This window comes from Macaca mulatta, chromosome 16 (assembly GCF_049350105.2).
Source record: "Macaca mulatta isolate MMU2019108-1 chromosome 16, T2T-MMU8v2.0, whole genome shotgun sequence".
Taxonomy (NCBI): domain Eukaryota; kingdom Metazoa; phylum Chordata; class Mammalia; order Primates; family Cercopithecidae; genus Macaca; species Macaca mulatta.
The window spans coordinates 61646312-61663635 of record NC_133421.1 but is presented as its reverse complement, the minus strand read 5'-3'; the positions used below and the strand labels follow the sequence as shown (position 1 = coordinate 61663635).

Genomic DNA, 17324 nt, shown 5'->3' with positions numbered 1-17324 from the left:
CGAGAGTCAAACTCAATTTCATTCATGCTCTACAGAGTGATAAGTTGGGAATTTCTGAGGGTTGGAGCAGAAAGATAAAGCAGCTTTGTGTCAGGTGTAAGGTAATTATTTCCTAGGGTTTCTGTGCTATTTGTTTTTATTCCCTGTGTTTTCATTAACAGTTAATGAGCTTTCCCCCTTAATTCTGAAACAATAGGCTTGGCCACTAGAAGTTGGCTTTTTCTGCCACAGATTCAACCAGCTGTTGCTGCTCCATAAACTTTATGGAGAAGTGAATTAAACTGCTAAAACTTTCATTTACTAATTCAATTCCAAATAAAACAGGGAGAAAAATGAACCATGATGATGTTCCCCTTGTAACTATTTTAGTTCACAGCAAATCCGTTTAGTCCTGAAGTTGCAGGTACTATTTTGAGACAAAAACAGGCCATAATGACAATTTTACCAGATAAATGAGAAAGAAATGAAAAAAGACAGAAAATGGTTTAAGCATTAAAAAAAGTGAGAAAATAACAAATAACAGAGAAAACTTATAAGTTTGCTTATTCAATATGTAAAGGCTCGATTTTTTATGTTAGTCTACGTCATCATCTTTTATTTCTCTTCAAATTAATTGTGAGCTATATTATAAAAACTCTACTCATATTTGCAACCAACTGTTTATATGGCGCGGTTAAAAACTAGGGTTTGCAGCCGGGCGTCGTGGCTCATGCCTGTAATCCTAGCACTTTGGGAGGCCGAGGCAGGCAGATCACCTGAGTTCAGGGTTTGAGACCAGCCTGACCAACATGGAAAACCCTGTCTCTACTAAAAATACAAAAAATTAGCTGGGAGTGGTGGCACATGCCTGTAATCCCAGCTACTCGGGAGGCTGAGGCAGGAGAATCGCTTGAACCCGGGAGGCAGAGGTTGCGGTGAGCCGAAATTGTGCCATTGCACTCCAGCCTGGGCAACAAGAGCGAAACTCCACCTCAAAAAAAAGAATGACAACAACAAAAAACACTAGGGTTTGCTATTACTTCACCAAGTATCTCTGGATTATATAAGGAAATTGAGATTAATTTAAAATTGAAAAATTTTAAATTATTGTTGTTGTTGGAAGGGAACACATGACTTCCTATTCTATTTAATATTTAAGATCCTGTAAGAAATACAGCTCCCTCTTTAAACTAATAAATTCTCACTAAAATGCTATAAATGAGGTTCCCTGATCCAAGTCCAGTTAGTTTTCATGCTTGATAGCATTAATACTGCCAGATTTTCATGGGCCAATTTAATAGTAATGCAGCTCCCAAAGCTGAACTATAGTAAGATTAGCAAAACTGCAGCTTATTGTTCCTTATTATAACCATTCAACTAAGTTATTGAATCTAATACCAACTAAATAAATATGTTGGGTACAGATGTGACCATACATGAAATGTTACTCACATGTAAATATATTATAGAGCACATTTGCTGCACCAAAACTAAAATTCTGTCAGCACTTCCATTATAAATTACATACCATTTTGCACATATTCATGCATTAGAAAATGTACTACATTTTCCAGAGAACATCCTAGAGGCTTCACCAATTTCTAAATATCCATTTGGATCTGTGTGGTTAGTTCTTGTGATTAATCCATGTATAGTGAAGGTCTCAAATTCTTCTCTGTTCTATACAGTCAGACTTTCTGCCTATCTCTCTCTCTCTCTCTCTTTTTTTCCCCCTTACTACATCTATCTATAACTCAGTGTATAAATATTCCTTTTTCCCCCCAAGGCCCTGGCAGTGAGTGTAATGGTACTGAATGTCATTAAGTCTACAGAACAAATGACAGGTCAGGTAAAGAAAGTTTCCATTTATCATTCTTTTAAAAAGTTGCTCCAACTGGATCTTGAATGTACAAGAAGTAAATTGAGCCTAAGACTACAGGTTTTAGCTTAGGATACTGTTTGCTAATTATGTAATCATGCTAAGAATAACAGCCTTCTTAAGAACCTTTAGAGATAACATTTGAGGAGAGTGGCACAGTCTAAATAATCACAAATGGAGCCAAATTGATTAGACACTCTTAGTATAATCACTATAACAACACCTGTGAATCCAACAACTGAAAGGGCAGCATAGCTTAATGATATTCTCAGAATGAAGTACATCTGTCAGTGGTGGATTGGACAGGAAAATGTCAGTGGGAGCTAATTGAAAAGTTCTTTTTTTTTCTTTTTTCCCTCAAGAAAATGGTCCTTTGTAATGCAGTTTTTAATTTTGACCAGTAGGGTGAGCTGTAGTGTGTAGCATCATCCTAGTCAAAAAAAAAAAAAAAAAAAAAAAAAGAAAAGAAAAGAAAAGAAAAGAAAAAGAAACAAGAGAGAGAAAAAAGTAGTCACTGTGTGAACCTTTCTTCTCCTCTCCCACCCTCTAAGAAAATGTTGAGATTTTTAACCCTTCTTAGGTTTCACATAAAGGCATAACTCCTGGATGTTAACAAACTGGAGGGCTGGCAGCAACAAATATAAACCAGATAATTGTATATATGACAACCCACACTTTATAAAGCAAATTACAGCCTGTCAGCAATCATTCCAGCTTCACACTAACACACATTTCATCTACCACTGGTATTGTTCAACTGGTACTAAAATGGAACCTGATGAGTGGGAATATTTTCAACAGTAATGAGATTTTGACATAATTCAAAATATATAAACTTGATATTTGGTAGTATATGGATAAATATATTGTTAAATGAATGCATTTATCATACGGTGACCAGGCAATCATAATCTGGAATTATTGGCTCATAGTTCTGTTTTGTTTGGTTTGTTTTCTGTATTCTCAGTCCTTAATTCTTATTACAAAGCTATCCAACTGAATTTTCAGTATCTTTTGACACATAGGAGAAAGTTAACTATAATAAAAATAATTATATAATAGCTAGCTAAATTCCTACTTGGTACAAGCTCTGGGTCAAGGCTCTTTTGGACTATCTCATTTAATCCTCAAAACAATCCTGAGATGTATTATTAACCCAAAGATGAAGATAAAGAAATTGAGACACAAAGATGAAATAACTTACCCAAAGTCATATAAGTGACTTATAAGTGGCAGGGCCAGGCTTTTAGCCCAACTTGTCTGATTACTAAGCTCTTGTTCTAATCCACTGAACTATGTAGCCTGAAAATCTGCATGTTTAATAAATCATGATCATTACTCAAAGGTAAAGCATACTGAATGACAGCCAGTGAGTTAACTTTATGGTATATGCTATCAATTACTATTTTAACTTCAGTAAAGTAAATTTATAAATTATGATTATTAGTGATAATAGCAGTAGTCACATTAGGTATGGAGAGTAGAACTGACAGACAAAACCAAATGTGTTCAATGATTTGGTCAAGAAAGAAGTGGTCCAATTCATAGTTGAAATTTGTTATCAAGTAATGTAGTAATTCTTTCAAAATATCACTTTCTGGTATGAATTTCATGCTTGCAAAATTTAGAACAGCCACCTCAGGCTTAGTGAAATTAATACACTGAATTTTTTCCAGCACCTTCTGTTTGATTCTGTTGGATACTTAAATATAGCATTGACTTGGTTTGGTTAAAGAATGTGTTTCCTTTCTGGCACCAACATGCTTTAAGTCTCAGAGCAGAAAAATCCCCTGAAAAATATATAATGTCACATAAATGTAGCAATTTTATTACTATTGGTTCATCTTGCTCTCTTGTCCCACCTTTCCTTTCTCCCAAACAAGTTGTAGTAGACCTTAGCACTCGTTTACAATCCTGATGCATTTTAGGGTCTATTATGCCCCAACTGATAAGCCAACACTACTTGACTTCTTGAGAGAAACTATAAGGCTAGTTGGATTCTAACATCTTCCATTAAAGAAGAATGAGATGGCTGGGTGCGGTGACTCACACCTATAACTGCAGCACTTTGGGAGGCCAAGGCGAGTGGATCACCTGAGGTCAGGAGTTCAAGACTAGCCTGGCCAACATGGCAAAACCACATTTCTACTAAAAATACAAAAATTGGCTGGGCGTGGTGGCGGGTGCCTGTAATCCCAGCTACTCAGGAGGCTGAGGCAGAGAGAATTGCCTAAAACCCAGGAGGCTGAGATCGCACCACTGCACTCCAGCCTGGGTGATACAGCAAGACTCTGTTTCAAAAAAAAAAAAAAAAAGAAGAAGAAGAAGAATGAGACTACATGTTCTACAGGCTACAGGTAGATATAAGAAGTGTTTTTCAAAAGTCCAAGGAGTAAAAATAAAATAATACATAGTAAAGAATGGATTATGGGTAAGATTAGCAGGCCTAAACATATGAGCCAGCTTTTAACATACTGAAGAAAGGGTAAGTTTTCTTTGCGATAACATAAACCGTCAATATCACTAAAGCTGTACTGGCAAATGGTGACAAGATTCAACCTCCCCATGCCACATCCCATTCTAAACAGGGATTCTCGTTCACGTATTCGACAACATGTGTGTAACACCACTATCAACAGCCAAAACCTTTCACTGTCAAGAATTCAGTTCAATATTTGGTTCCTTGGAAAAAAAGTTTCACATGAAAAAGTATCTCTTTATTTTAAAAAATTACTTTTTAATTGAGGTATCACTAACACGAGTAAAGTGCGTAAATCTTAAGGGTAAGTGGTATCACTTTTTAAGTTTAGGAAAATACCTTTTAGAGATTAATCATGATCAAGAACTTTTCCAGGATGGCAAATGTGTCTTAAATTCACATCAGCTGACAAGGATCGATAGGGTTCACAAGATTGGTTCTCCCACTATTTGCCTCACAAGAGTCAGCAGAAATTGCAATCTTTATTTTACATGTCATATAAATCCCCTTGCCTATAACTTAGCAGTCCCTTTCCTGTGCTAGTGATACTTAGCCATCTTCATAAACAAGTTTCTGAGAGAAGCATGTGTTGATGAGAAGCCAAATGAAAAATAAATGCTTTCTAATAGAATTGGGTCCACCTATTACATTATTTAGCCTCAAAATATCAAGCAAATTCATTGGGTTTCAAGTCTGAATGCTTAACCTACTTACTTACAAAAAAGTTTTAAGCAGAAAAACCAAAAAAGCTTGTATTCAAATGAACTACACTTTTCTCTCAATATTTTTGTGTTTAGAACATGAAAATTTGTTAGAGGCACAAGTCCTGATGAACACTAATTCTTATGTAAAAATTCTATGTTCAGAAACTATACTTCTCACCTGATTTTCTGTGTTGGTCCAGGAATAATACCTTCTAAGAGAAACCATTTATAAGTTGTTTTTTTCTTCAACCAGAGTCCCCTGGGCTAATCAAATAAACTTAAAGCAGTCATTAATTTTCAGTGACTTGATTTCCCCTGACATCTACGTGAAGACGAAAATCTGAAGTTCTGTGAACTTCTAAAAAAACTAAGATCGGGTAAGAAAAGGTATTCATTATCAGTCACCATGAGTATTATACAATACTAATTTAAAATTATTATTATTTTTGTTTTGTTTTTGTTTTGAGACAGGGTCTCACTCTGTCACCGAGGCCAGAGTGCAGTGGTGTAATTGTGGCTCCCTGCAGCCTTGACCTCTCAGGTTCAACTGATCCTCCCACCCCAACCTCCAAAGTAGCTGGGACCACAGGTGCACACCACCATGTTTGGCTAATTTTGGATCTGCTGTAAAGATGGGGTCTCTCTATATTGCCCAGGCTGGTCTGGAACTCCCAGGCTCAAGCAGTCAGCCTCCCTTGGCTTCCCAAAGTGCTGAGATTACAGATGTGACCCACCATGCCTGGCCATATAACTTATTTTTAAATTCACTTTTTCACTTGAGGCCAGGAATAAGAGAACAGCCTGGCCAACATGGCAAAACCCCATCTCTACTAAAAATACAAAAATTAGTAAGGCATGGTGGCACGTCCCTGTAATCTCAACTACTTGGGTGGTTGAGGCACAAGAATTGGTTGAACCCGGGAGATGGGGGTTGCAGTGAACTGAGATCGTGCCACTGCACTCCAGCCTGGGTGACAGAGTGAGACTCTGTCTAAAATAAATAGATAAAAATAAAAATAAAAAATAAAAAAAATTCAGTTTTAAATGATGAGTAAATTCAACACACCTATATATACCAACGTTCTCAAACATTAAACAACAGAGAATGCTGCTATTTGACCACCATCAGGGCCTTGCCCATTAATTAACATTTCAAAATAAATAGGCCAGAAGCAGTGGCTCATGCCTGTAATTCCAGCACTTTGGGAGACTGAGGCAGGCAAATCTCTTGAGCCCAAAAGTTTGATACCAGCCTGGTAACATGGTGAGACCCTGTCTGTACAAAAAAATACAAAAATTAGCTGGGCATGGTGGCTCATGCCTGTAGTCCCAGCTACTGGGGAGGCCAAAGTGAGAGGATCACTTGATCCCGGGAGATGGAAGCTGCAGTGAGTGAGTCGAGATCAAGCCACCGCACTCCAGCCTAGGTGACAGAGTGAGATTCTGTCTCAAAAACTAAAATAAATAAATAAACAAATAAAATAAATAGAAAAAACTTGAATGGATAAGAAACTGTTAATCATGATTCTACTGAAAAATAGATTACTACCATGCTGTTTTTTTGGTCTGTTTTGGAAAGCTTCTTTATTAAATAAAAAAAGTTAAGTATGCCCAGAGCAAAACCTTCAAATGTTACAAGAAGGCATATAATGAAAATTCATCTATCCTCTCTTCTCTTGATCCTTCTCTCCAGAGGCAACCATTGTGAGATTTCTTGGGTGTTCTATTAATTTTTGTACCTAATATAACAAGAGTCTCTGTGTGTGTGGCATATGTATTTTTTTTCCTCTTTTTAAACAAATGTAACATTTGTTCTGTTGTGTATCCGGCTTTTCTTCCTAACCATTTATCTTAGCAATTGCTCCATATCAGCAATATAGATTTATCTCATTTTTTACTTTAACCAATTTTTAACATTAAAAAATAATACATGCACATGGTGAAAATTCAAATAGTACCAAAGAAGATTCTCTCTTTCATTCGTACCAATATCCCCCCTCAAAAGCGGTTACCTCTGTTAATGGTTACCACTGTTAACAGATTCATATGTATCCTTCCAAAAATATTCTATATACAAATAAAAACACGTGTGGTTGTGCCACACACACACACACACAGAGAAACAAACTATACACACTGGTTTGCTCAAATTACCCTTTTCATCTAACAATACTCCTTGGAGAACCTTCCATATTACATATTACATACATATTACATATATATGTATCATTTTCTTTTAACTCTATATAGTATTCCATTAAATGGATATACATTTATTTAACTAGTCCCCTATTCCTGGACATTTAGGCTGTCTGTAGTCTTTGCTATTCCAAACAATGCTATAATGAACATCCTTGTACACAATACATTGTGTAGGGAATACAGAAGGCAGCATTACCTGATTCCAGTGATTTCTTTTACCTGCATAAAATTTAGTTCTTTTTTTAATCTTAATATCATCTACTACAGAATAGGAAGGACTTTTGGAAAGGACATAAAAATCTTACAAAATGTTAACTTTAAAAAGGAAAAAAGTGAGTCTTTTTGTTATAAAAAATCTTTGACAGTCATTGCAAAACAACTACTGCATTAATTTTAAAATGCATTATTCTGCCCTTTTTAAAAATGCATTATTCCACTAAAGAACACCCTACCAGTAGATGTATAGGAAGTAAAATATTCGAAAAGCTATCAAAATTAGTAATTAACTTCAAAAACAGTTTGTGTGTGTATCCACTTTCTACAGATTAATTTGTATAAAACATAGCAAATAAGAAAAGGGCAGAAAATGCCCGAAGGAAGTCAAGCCACAAAAGCAGCTGTCAAGACTGCTGATGTTAGAAGGTTGGGCCAAAGCCAAAGGCAAGAGTATTCAGCCTGGGTTCATTTCCCCCCTATTAAATCCCCAAGAGACACGGAAAACATGCTGGAAGATTTCTTTTTTAAAAAAGTAGTATAGGTTGAGATAGTCTAGATTCAAAACCAATGCTTGTGTTTATAAAATATCAGCATTCCAGGAATAGTGGTGGAAAGATACTTAACAATAAATTATAAATATTGTAAATTTAGACTTTTTCTTACATTTGCAAACACGTCATAAATTTGGGCTGTGTTTCTTTGTATAAATCCTACTTATGACTGTGCTGAAACTTTTTGGCATGAATGCAAAGAGTATTTTCATAAATAAAACTTAGTAAAATCACTGTACACTCCATTAATTCAAAAACACTTCTCTTCAACTTCAAAGGAAATTTCCTTCCTCTTTTTTTTAAAGTGTAAAGATGGTGTTTCTTTGCTGCTTTAATGTTTTGCTTCTTGTAGTTGTCATAACTACATGCTCCAAGTATGTGACCACAAGGGACAAGAAGTTAAGCAACATTTGTGCTTCCATTCAACATGTCTCAAACACTATATAGCAAAAAGCTTGTAAATCTAGCCTCTGAAGTGGCTACCACCAATAAAAATGCTCTCTATAAATACAAACCTTACAAATCTATACATGGTAAGTTTCATGGCCCTACACCAGGGTTCAGCTATAATGAATGAATTAATTTTATGAAAAGATAAGTGAAATTTTTATTATCAAAGTTTCATACATGTATGTACTTGCCTCGCCCTACTTTGAGACATAATAATACTTGTTACCACTTACTTAGGTAGTAAGTGCCTACCATGTGGCAAGCACTCCTCATGAGTCATAATCTCATTAAAACTCATTACATCTCATAACAACTGTGAAGTAGATATTATTAGTGAGATTTTATACATAAGGAAACTGAAGCTTCAAGAAGTTATGTAATTTGCAGTAGCTAACAAAGTTTCTAAGCAGAGGAGCTGGGATTCTAATTCAGGTCTGATTTCAAAGCTTAGGCTCTTTTTATCATAAAACATTAACCTGAACAGCAATTTAAAAAATCAGTTCACTATTCTATGTACTTTATATCCAGATGCAGAAAGCAATGTATGCATTAATATACTAGGTCTCATGACAGAGATAAAAGAATAATGTTACATTTTTAATCAATCTCAACCTTTTTCTTTTACCTTTGCATTATGGAGAAGTTTACCCATGTATTGAAGTAGACAAAACAGTGTAACAAACTCCCATATATACATCATCCAACTTCAACAAGTGTCAATTTATGGTCGATCTTGTCTCATCTATACTTACCCTGTTTCTTTCTCCTCTCCCATATTATTTCTCAGACATTATATCTTTAAATATCATAGCACACCTCTCTCTAAAATCAAGAACTCTTTTTTAAAAAATTAACCTCTAAAATAAAGAACTCTTTTTAACCTCTAAAATAAAGAACTCTTTTAAAAAAAAATAACCGTAATACCACTGCCACACCTAAAAAAAATCAGTAGTTTCCTAATAATATAAAATAAACAGTCAGTGTTCATATTTCTAATTCTCTCATAGATGTCATTTTTAAAAATAGTTTGCTTGACTCAGAATGCACATAAAGTTTATACATTCGTTGGTAAACGTCTTAAATCCCTCAATTTACAGTTATGGCTTTATAATTTCCTTACTCACTTAGCACTATTTGTTTTTGCCAGGCTATATTTTTATTTGTTTATTTCTTTGTTTGTGTGTTTTGAGACAAGATCTCGCTCTGTCTCCTAGGCTGAAGTGCAGTGGCACGATCTCGGCTTACTGCAGTCTCAACCTGCCAGGCTCAAGTGATCCTCCCACCTCAGCCTCCCAAGCGGCTAGGACCACAGGCCTGTGCCACCACGCCCAGCTGATTTTGTTTTTTTGTAGATACAGGGTCTCACCATGTTGCCCAGATTGATCTCAAACTCCTGGGCTCAAGTGATATACCTGCCCTCAGCCTGCCAAAGTGCTGGGACTACAGGCATGAGCCACCGTACCTGGCCTGCCAGGCTATATTATTAGGCATTGATTTACTTTGACATTAATATAGGCTTGCCATTTCAAAATGAGATTTTTAAGCTTCACAAAGTAGAATTTTTTCGTATTGAAATATACTGAATAATTTTCTCAGAAACCCTTTATACCACTTATAGAGATACTCAAATAATCTTTAAGTTGGCAAGAGATTCCACTGACCCATGTTTACCACTACTACAAATGTAATGTGAGTGATCACTGGACAGAAAAAGAGATATTATTATATATAATATTCCCATGGTCTTCCCTAGATTTTTATTTAAATATTATGTCATTTGTTTTAGATTCTGGGCCTCTGGTGGGAAATTCAATCTAATACTCATGAAGTTTTTTTTGTAGCAATAAATTTTGAATTATAAACATTATACCTTATAATCAAATTTTTGATTAAAAATTGTCACTAACTCATTTTATAAAAGAGGAAACTGAAGCAAAATGAAGGAAATCAGTTTGCTCAATAACTTTAAGTAATAGTGTCATCAAATCTAAGGGCAAAATTAATATTGCCTTATCAATATCACCTTTTAGATATAGATTACTGAAATTATAAAAATTCCATGGCAAAAACTCCACTGGCTTTTCTTCGTAACTTTAAGTAAAAAATTAAATAGAAAATTTTTTTGAGTAAGCAGGACATGAATTATCAAAGCAATATTATGTCTTATTGTCAAGTAAAAACAAAAAGCCTTTTTCATGTTCTCCAATTATGTTTAAGCTCATTAAAAGTGCCCTTCCATTTATATCCCCTCTACATTAAAGTAATATATTCTTTGGATCATGTTTTATTTTCCCTGTTTCCTTTTTAAAATAAATATCACTCAGGAAGTTGACAGTGGACCAATAAGAAAACCTAGGTGGAAATGTGAGAGAAAGAATTACCATTAATGTACCATTATGATAAATAGAAACTACTGGCTTTTTTTTTTTTTTTTAACCATGTCCAGGTACTAAGCTAGATGCTTACACACATTACTACTAACCCTCAACAACCTTGCAATGAGACAGTGAAAAACAGTCACGAAGAGTATGGGCTCTCTACCTCTGGAGATAATGGGCTCTAGAATCCATACAGGGTTTCTTATTGGGGTGATGAAACGTTCTGAAATTAGATAGTGGTGATGGTTGCACAACTTGTACTGTACTATACTATACTATACTATATCTATACCACTAACTTGTACCCTTTAAAAGGGTAAATTTTATGGCATGTGAATTATATCTTGATAAGGTTGCTTTTTTTTTTTTTTTTTTTTTTTTTTGAGACATGAGTTTCGCTCATGTTGCCAAGGCTTGAGTGCAATGGCACAGTCTCGGCTCACTGAAACCTCCACCTCCCAGGTTCAAGTAATTCTCCTGCCTTAGCCTTCCAAGTAGCTGGGACTACAGGCATGCACCACCACTCTCAGCTAATTTTTTGTATTTAGTACATGTTGGTCAGGCTGGTCTCGAACTCCTGATCTCAGGTGATCCACCTGCCTGCCTCAGCCTCCCAAAGTGCTAGGATTACAAGCATAAGACACCTCACCCGGCCAAGGCTACTATTTTTAAAATATGTGCTACTAAAAGGATATACAAATAATGGATCTTTTATAATGAAAGACTATTTTCCTTCCAGGCATCAGACCTGGTTTAGTTCAAATATCTTGAAGAACTCAAGTGCGTATTTAGGCAAATGCAGAGTTAATAAAATTCATCCCATCATCTTCTTGTACAGAGGGTCCTGTCACAGACAAAAATGCTCAGAAAGTTTGGGGCCATCATTTCTGTTCTTTCTCACTCCCATCCCAACACCACCCAGTTTTCAAGGGCTTTAAAGATTCTTCTGCTAGTTGTTCTCTTTCTTACATATTTCTAATCTTTTCATAATCTTAAATTGTCCTGTTGTACCTTATCTAGACCAGTTACTGCTCCTACCCATCCCACCAGCTTCTGAAGCACGTAATCAGCAAAGGTCTGATCAAAAGGGCAAGGTAAAAGATACTTTTACCTCTCACTAATGCCCCCCATCCCTGAAAATATGTGAGAAGGCATGAGACTAGGGGCTAGGGCATGAGTTTTTCTATATCATCTTTCCTTACATTTACTTCCAAATGCACTAAGATTTTGCCACATACATTTAATTGCTGTCAAGAAGCAAATACAGTTTTCTGTTCTAAATAAATTTTCACTTGTCTCCTTGGCTGCTCTACCTCTGTCCTCTCTCCAAGAGAGAAAGGATGGGTAGAAGCTGCTTTATGTTGAAAGATGACTGCAATGCCACCATGTCAAGAATCTGGTAAGATGTTCCCTTTGTCTTTTTTAGTCCCATATAGTCTCTTGTGTTAAGCTCCAAAATTATTTTCTCTTCTCAACCTATTCCTATACCACATCTCTGACACTAATTCTTTATTTCTCCTTTAGGTAATTAATTCTACCCTCACAGTTTCATTCATTTCTGCCAGTTCACAATCATATTCTTCTCCCTGTGGATTTTGGTTAACATCTGTTAAACCCTGAACTATAGGGCCATCCCCTGAATAGTGCAATTCACATTTTGCAAAGCAAACCACTACACTATTACATAAAATTATCCACTGCTCAATCTATGTTTTCATCTATCAATGCTTTAGGACAGTGAGATACATAGTAACAGCACATCACATTATGTAAAATAGTGTAAGTGCTCCCACTTTAACTTACAAGAGTCAAGAAGCTTTGAAAATATATGATTTTTATTTCTTAAAGATGGCTTTAAAAGAAAGCTTTATAAAAACTTGAAATACACTAAAAGTATGAGCTAGAAAAATAAAAATTTTAATAAAACTATTATAACCACTCACAATTTTAATTTATTTAAGGTATTACTATTCACTGAGGTTGGATACAGTGACAACATTAAGAGAATAAAAAGTACAATTGGTTAAGAAAGTTATAGAGCAAAATAGTTCATAAAGCTATTTGTAAGTTTGATCTAAAACTCTGATTATCTGAGAAAATAAAGCCCCTCCATTTACAATAAATTAAGATAATATTCAGGTTGACATTTCCAACATTCTCAACCAAGGAAGGAAGGCAAATACTTTAAAAGATATCCCCTCAAACTGTTTGAATTCAGAAAAAAATATTTCAATTCTGAACCTTTTAAAAATGTGTTTTCATCCTGGCCTTTTTTTTTTTTTTTTTAATTTTGCACACAGCTGTCTGTAGTACTTTTTAGAATCATGCCAGATGCTGGGTTCATCAAGCAAAAGCAGGAAAACAATGGTTTGAAAGCAATTAGAAGCACTGAGGCTGCAGCGAGGCTCATATTAAAATGTGATAACACTGTTCTAGTGGGAATTTCAACACTGCTCCATTTCTGACATTTCTCTGCTGCCAGACAGGCAGGTTGTGTGGAAGGGCACTGTGATCGAGGAGGTAACATACTGGAATTTATTTCTGGAGCAAATGAAGGATTAGCTGAGTTGGAACCCTCCCAAGGTTTTTATTATGGACTCGGCTACTATTTTATTTGAATGCTACTGGATCCTGTTGGCACCTAACAAAGCTCAAGGAATTAAAGCATATTATAGCCTTGGTTTTATAAAATAATCTAGCAACAATCCACGCAGAAGGAAGAAGCATAGAGCCTTTTGTTGCTAAAAAGCAGGGTAGGGGGGCACAGCAGGGTGAAGGTTAATTAAACACTCCACTAACTTTTCTTGGAAATGGCTAATGCCACTCTGTGGAGAAGTCTGTAGAGAAGAGACAGAAATAAACAATCCCATTTACACATTTTTAGCATAAAACCGTACGTGGTCAAAGAGGACTCACCTTGGGGCTGAAAATCCCAATAGTACCTGAAATACAAGGGGAAAAAATAAGGGAGTAAGTCAAACTTGTATTTCTCAATTTTGGTTGGCCTACCATAGTATAGCACCTGGTCCAGGAAGCTTGCTAAAGTCTATAACCAGCCAAAGTCACTACTAATTTTGAGGAAAACAAAAGGTTGTCCCTGACATTTGAAAGAGTCTCAATGGCTTAAAAGATGCATTTAATTCACTGAAATTCCTCAGATAATTTTGACTTTAGAGCTGGAAAGATCCTAAAAGGGAACCTAGCGGTGGCCTGGGGTTTCTCATCAAGAGCTCTACAGGCTTTCAGCAGGATGGTTCTTTGCTGTGACAATCTGGCCCGTGTATTACAGGACCATTACCATCACTGGTCCTAGGTAACAAATACCAGAGGCACTCCCAGTTGTTACAACAGTCAAACCCCACCACCAACACCAACACATCCTCAAATGCCTCTTAAGCCTAATTTTTTTTCTCTGTTACCCAGGCTGGAGTACAGTGACACAATCATAGCTCACTGCAGCCTCGAACTCCTGGACTTTGCCTTTTAAGCCTAAATTCTTAATTTTACAAGTGAAACATGGGCCGGGTGCAGTGGCTGATGCGGTGGCACTTTGGGAGGCCAAAGCAGGCGGATCACGAGGTCAGGAGTTCGAGACCAGCCTGACCAACATGGTGAAACTCTGTCTCTACTAAAAATACACAAATTAGCTGGGCGTGGTGGCAGGCGCCTGTAATCGCAGCTACTCAGGAGGCTGAGGCAGGAGAATCCCTTGAACCCAGGAGGCGGAGGTTGCAGCGAGCCAAGATCGCACCATTGCACTCCAGCCTAGGTGACAGAGCGAGACTCCGTCTCAAAAAACAAAATAAAACAAACAACAAGTGAAACATGAACAATTAACTTAAGGTTGTCTAACATTTTAGTGCAATTGACTTAAGGTTGTCTAACATTTTAGTGTCTGAGCCAAGAATGGGGCTCTTGTAGTTCATTGTACCATCCTATCTCCTCTATTATTTTAGGAAATAATTGGCAAAACTGACAACCCTTGAAGTCTTTTTTTTTTTTTTTTTTTTTTTCCTGAGACTGGGTCTTGCTCTATCACCCAAGCTGGAATGCAATGGCATGAACATCACTCACTGCAGCCTTGAGCTGCTGGGCTCAAGAGATCCTCCTGTCTCAGCCTCCCATGTAGCTGGGGCCACAGGCACGTGCCACCACATCTAGATGCTTACACACATTACTACTAGTTCTCAATGACGTTGCAATGAGAGAGTGAAAAGCAATTACTGTTTTTTGTCTTTTTTTTTTTGGTAGCAATGGGGTCTCACTTTGTTGCCCAGGCTGGGGCTTAAGCAATCCTCCCACTTTGGCATCCCAAAGTGTTGGGATTACAGGAATGAGCCACTGCATCCAGTAACTCTTGAAGTCTTAAACTAACAAAATAGCAATGGTGGAAAGGATCATTTGTAAGTCTCTTATTTGGAAACTAAATTGCATTTCTTTCCCCACAAAAACAATGTTATATATGATGATTACCCAAGAAAGTCTACTGTATTTTGGATCCCATTTCCTCCTACCTTCACAGGAACTTTACGTTATTCTTTATCGATTTTTCTCTTGTCTGTATTCAACCACTTCCTCCAGTTTGGCCCTTTCCATCAGCGTTTATGCTCATATAAAAATAAAGCAAATCCTCCCTCACCCCTTCACATCCCTCCACCTGCTGTCCTGTTTCCCTTCATGTCACAGTGACATTTTCAAAAGCACTGTCTACACTTGGCTCATTTTAGTCCCTCACTGCCCACTTACTCAACATCCTCCAGTCAGGCTGAGAGCCATTGCACATTAACTGTTGCTACAGACACAATAACCTTCATGCCACCAAATATAAGGGATGCTTTTCTATCCTCATTTTGATCTCTCAGGAGTGTATATGTGCGTCGGAGCTTTTTTTTTTTTTTTTTAACCTAGGGAGGGAGTCCACAGTTTTTTATAGAATTATTTTGCAGTGGTGCCCAAGAGAGAGAATACAGTCATGGTTTCTTAGTTTCTGTTTCTGATGGGTCAGTAAAGCCCCTTCCTCATCCCTCTTTTCCACTTATCACTAGAGGCAGAAACTAAAAATCATGGCTTCACCCTGCTAAAAGCCAAAAACAAAACAAAACAGAACAACAAAAAAATAAGGCAGGTTGGAATTTGCAGTTTAAAAGGTCCACAAACCACAAAAAAAGATGCAGAAAAGGAGATAGGTGATAATGGTGTGTCTTCTAGTACATACATTACTAAAATTAGGCTTGGCTTCTTCAGGGCAGAGTATCAGCCCAGTGAGTATAGTGGTTATTTCTTTACTGTGTGATAAATTTTCAGAAAATGAAGACAGAAGAGGTCAGTGGAGAGTAAGTATGTTGTCATAATTCACAGTTGAATTTGGGGAACATTATCAGACATAAGAAAGTGGAGAAGAAACCTGACAATTTGTCCTTCCTTGTTCCTTTCCTTTTCCAGAACAGTTCTGCGCTGGCAATCAGGTGAAGAAAAATGTAAGATACTTAGGTTAGAGGGTGAGGAAATTCCAGGACAGCTTTGACATCTGCAGTAGCAAAGGGGAGAGGAAGGGGCAGAGGATGGGGCGGGAAGTGGAAAGCTTCAAAAGCTGGGAAGAAGGAGCATCCATATCAATGCAGGGGCATATGTAAGCTGAAACTGGATGAAACTTAAATACGTTGTGAATAATAGTATGATGGGTCAGTCTCCACCTAGCAGACAGTGCAGCTTTCCACCGTACCTGGCCACCATGAAGAGTTTTCCACAAAACTCCTTTCTGTAAAACATAGCTAATCAAGCAAATCATCAAATGGCTGAGCAATTTTCTATCTGCTCTTGCTATTTTCCATCTTCTCTTGAGGCACTTCCCTAACCCCCAATTCCTATCATTACCCAACTTCTAATTTAATATAAATAGAAATTAGAGTTCGAGTATGTGCATACATATATGTGCACATGTGTATGTACACACACTCTCTCTCTCTTCTTTCCAAAATATTGATGATGGCAACAGCAGGAACTGTGCTAACCAATGTTGTTCTCATTTATTGGCCCAGAAAAAACCCTAGTCATACAGTGGCAGTTAAAAGGTGCTCTAGGTAAATTGTTAAATAGGCAAAGTATGTTATTGATGATCTCAGCCTCTTCTCTGCCTCCCTGTCCCATGATGCCCACTCCAACTAATACACATTTTCAGTCCTTTTCTCTACCTACTTTACAGTGCCCTGGCTTCCTGGTTTCTCTTGTTAGTCGAGAAGAAATATGATCTTATAAGTCATATATACTAAGAGTATTGCTTCTGCCAATAGTAGTTATATCTTAAGAACTCAACAGTATCAAATAAAGTAGTAGGTTCATCTAGTTGATGTTAAATAGCAGAACCTGCTTTATTCCTGGTAATACTGTAATTAAATATTTCTGTCAAACTTTCGATCATAAGATGAATAAGTTCTAAGGATCTAATGTACAGCATGGTGACTATAGTTAATAATACTGTGTTACATA

The 17324-nt window shown here is 36.7% G+C and overlaps 1 protein-coding gene across 4 annotated transcripts in view; it reads right to left on the bottom strand.

The window, feature by feature from the left end:
- SKAP1 (src kinase associated phosphoprotein 1) overlaps positions 1-17324 on the bottom strand; it is a 325743-nt gene that overhangs the window by 244691 nt on the left and 63728 nt on the right. For all 4 annotated transcript variants that reach the window (XR_013406615.1, XR_013406614.1, XM_015119393.3 and 1 more), the window contains exon 3: positions 13755-13780. Coding sequence is in view for 2 of the 4 variants with exons in the window: in XM_015119393.3 (XP_014974879.2) it covers positions 13755-13780 (26 nt within the window). In the remaining 2 variants the exon portion in view is untranslated. The remainder of the gene's footprint in view (positions 1-13754; positions 13781-17324) is intronic.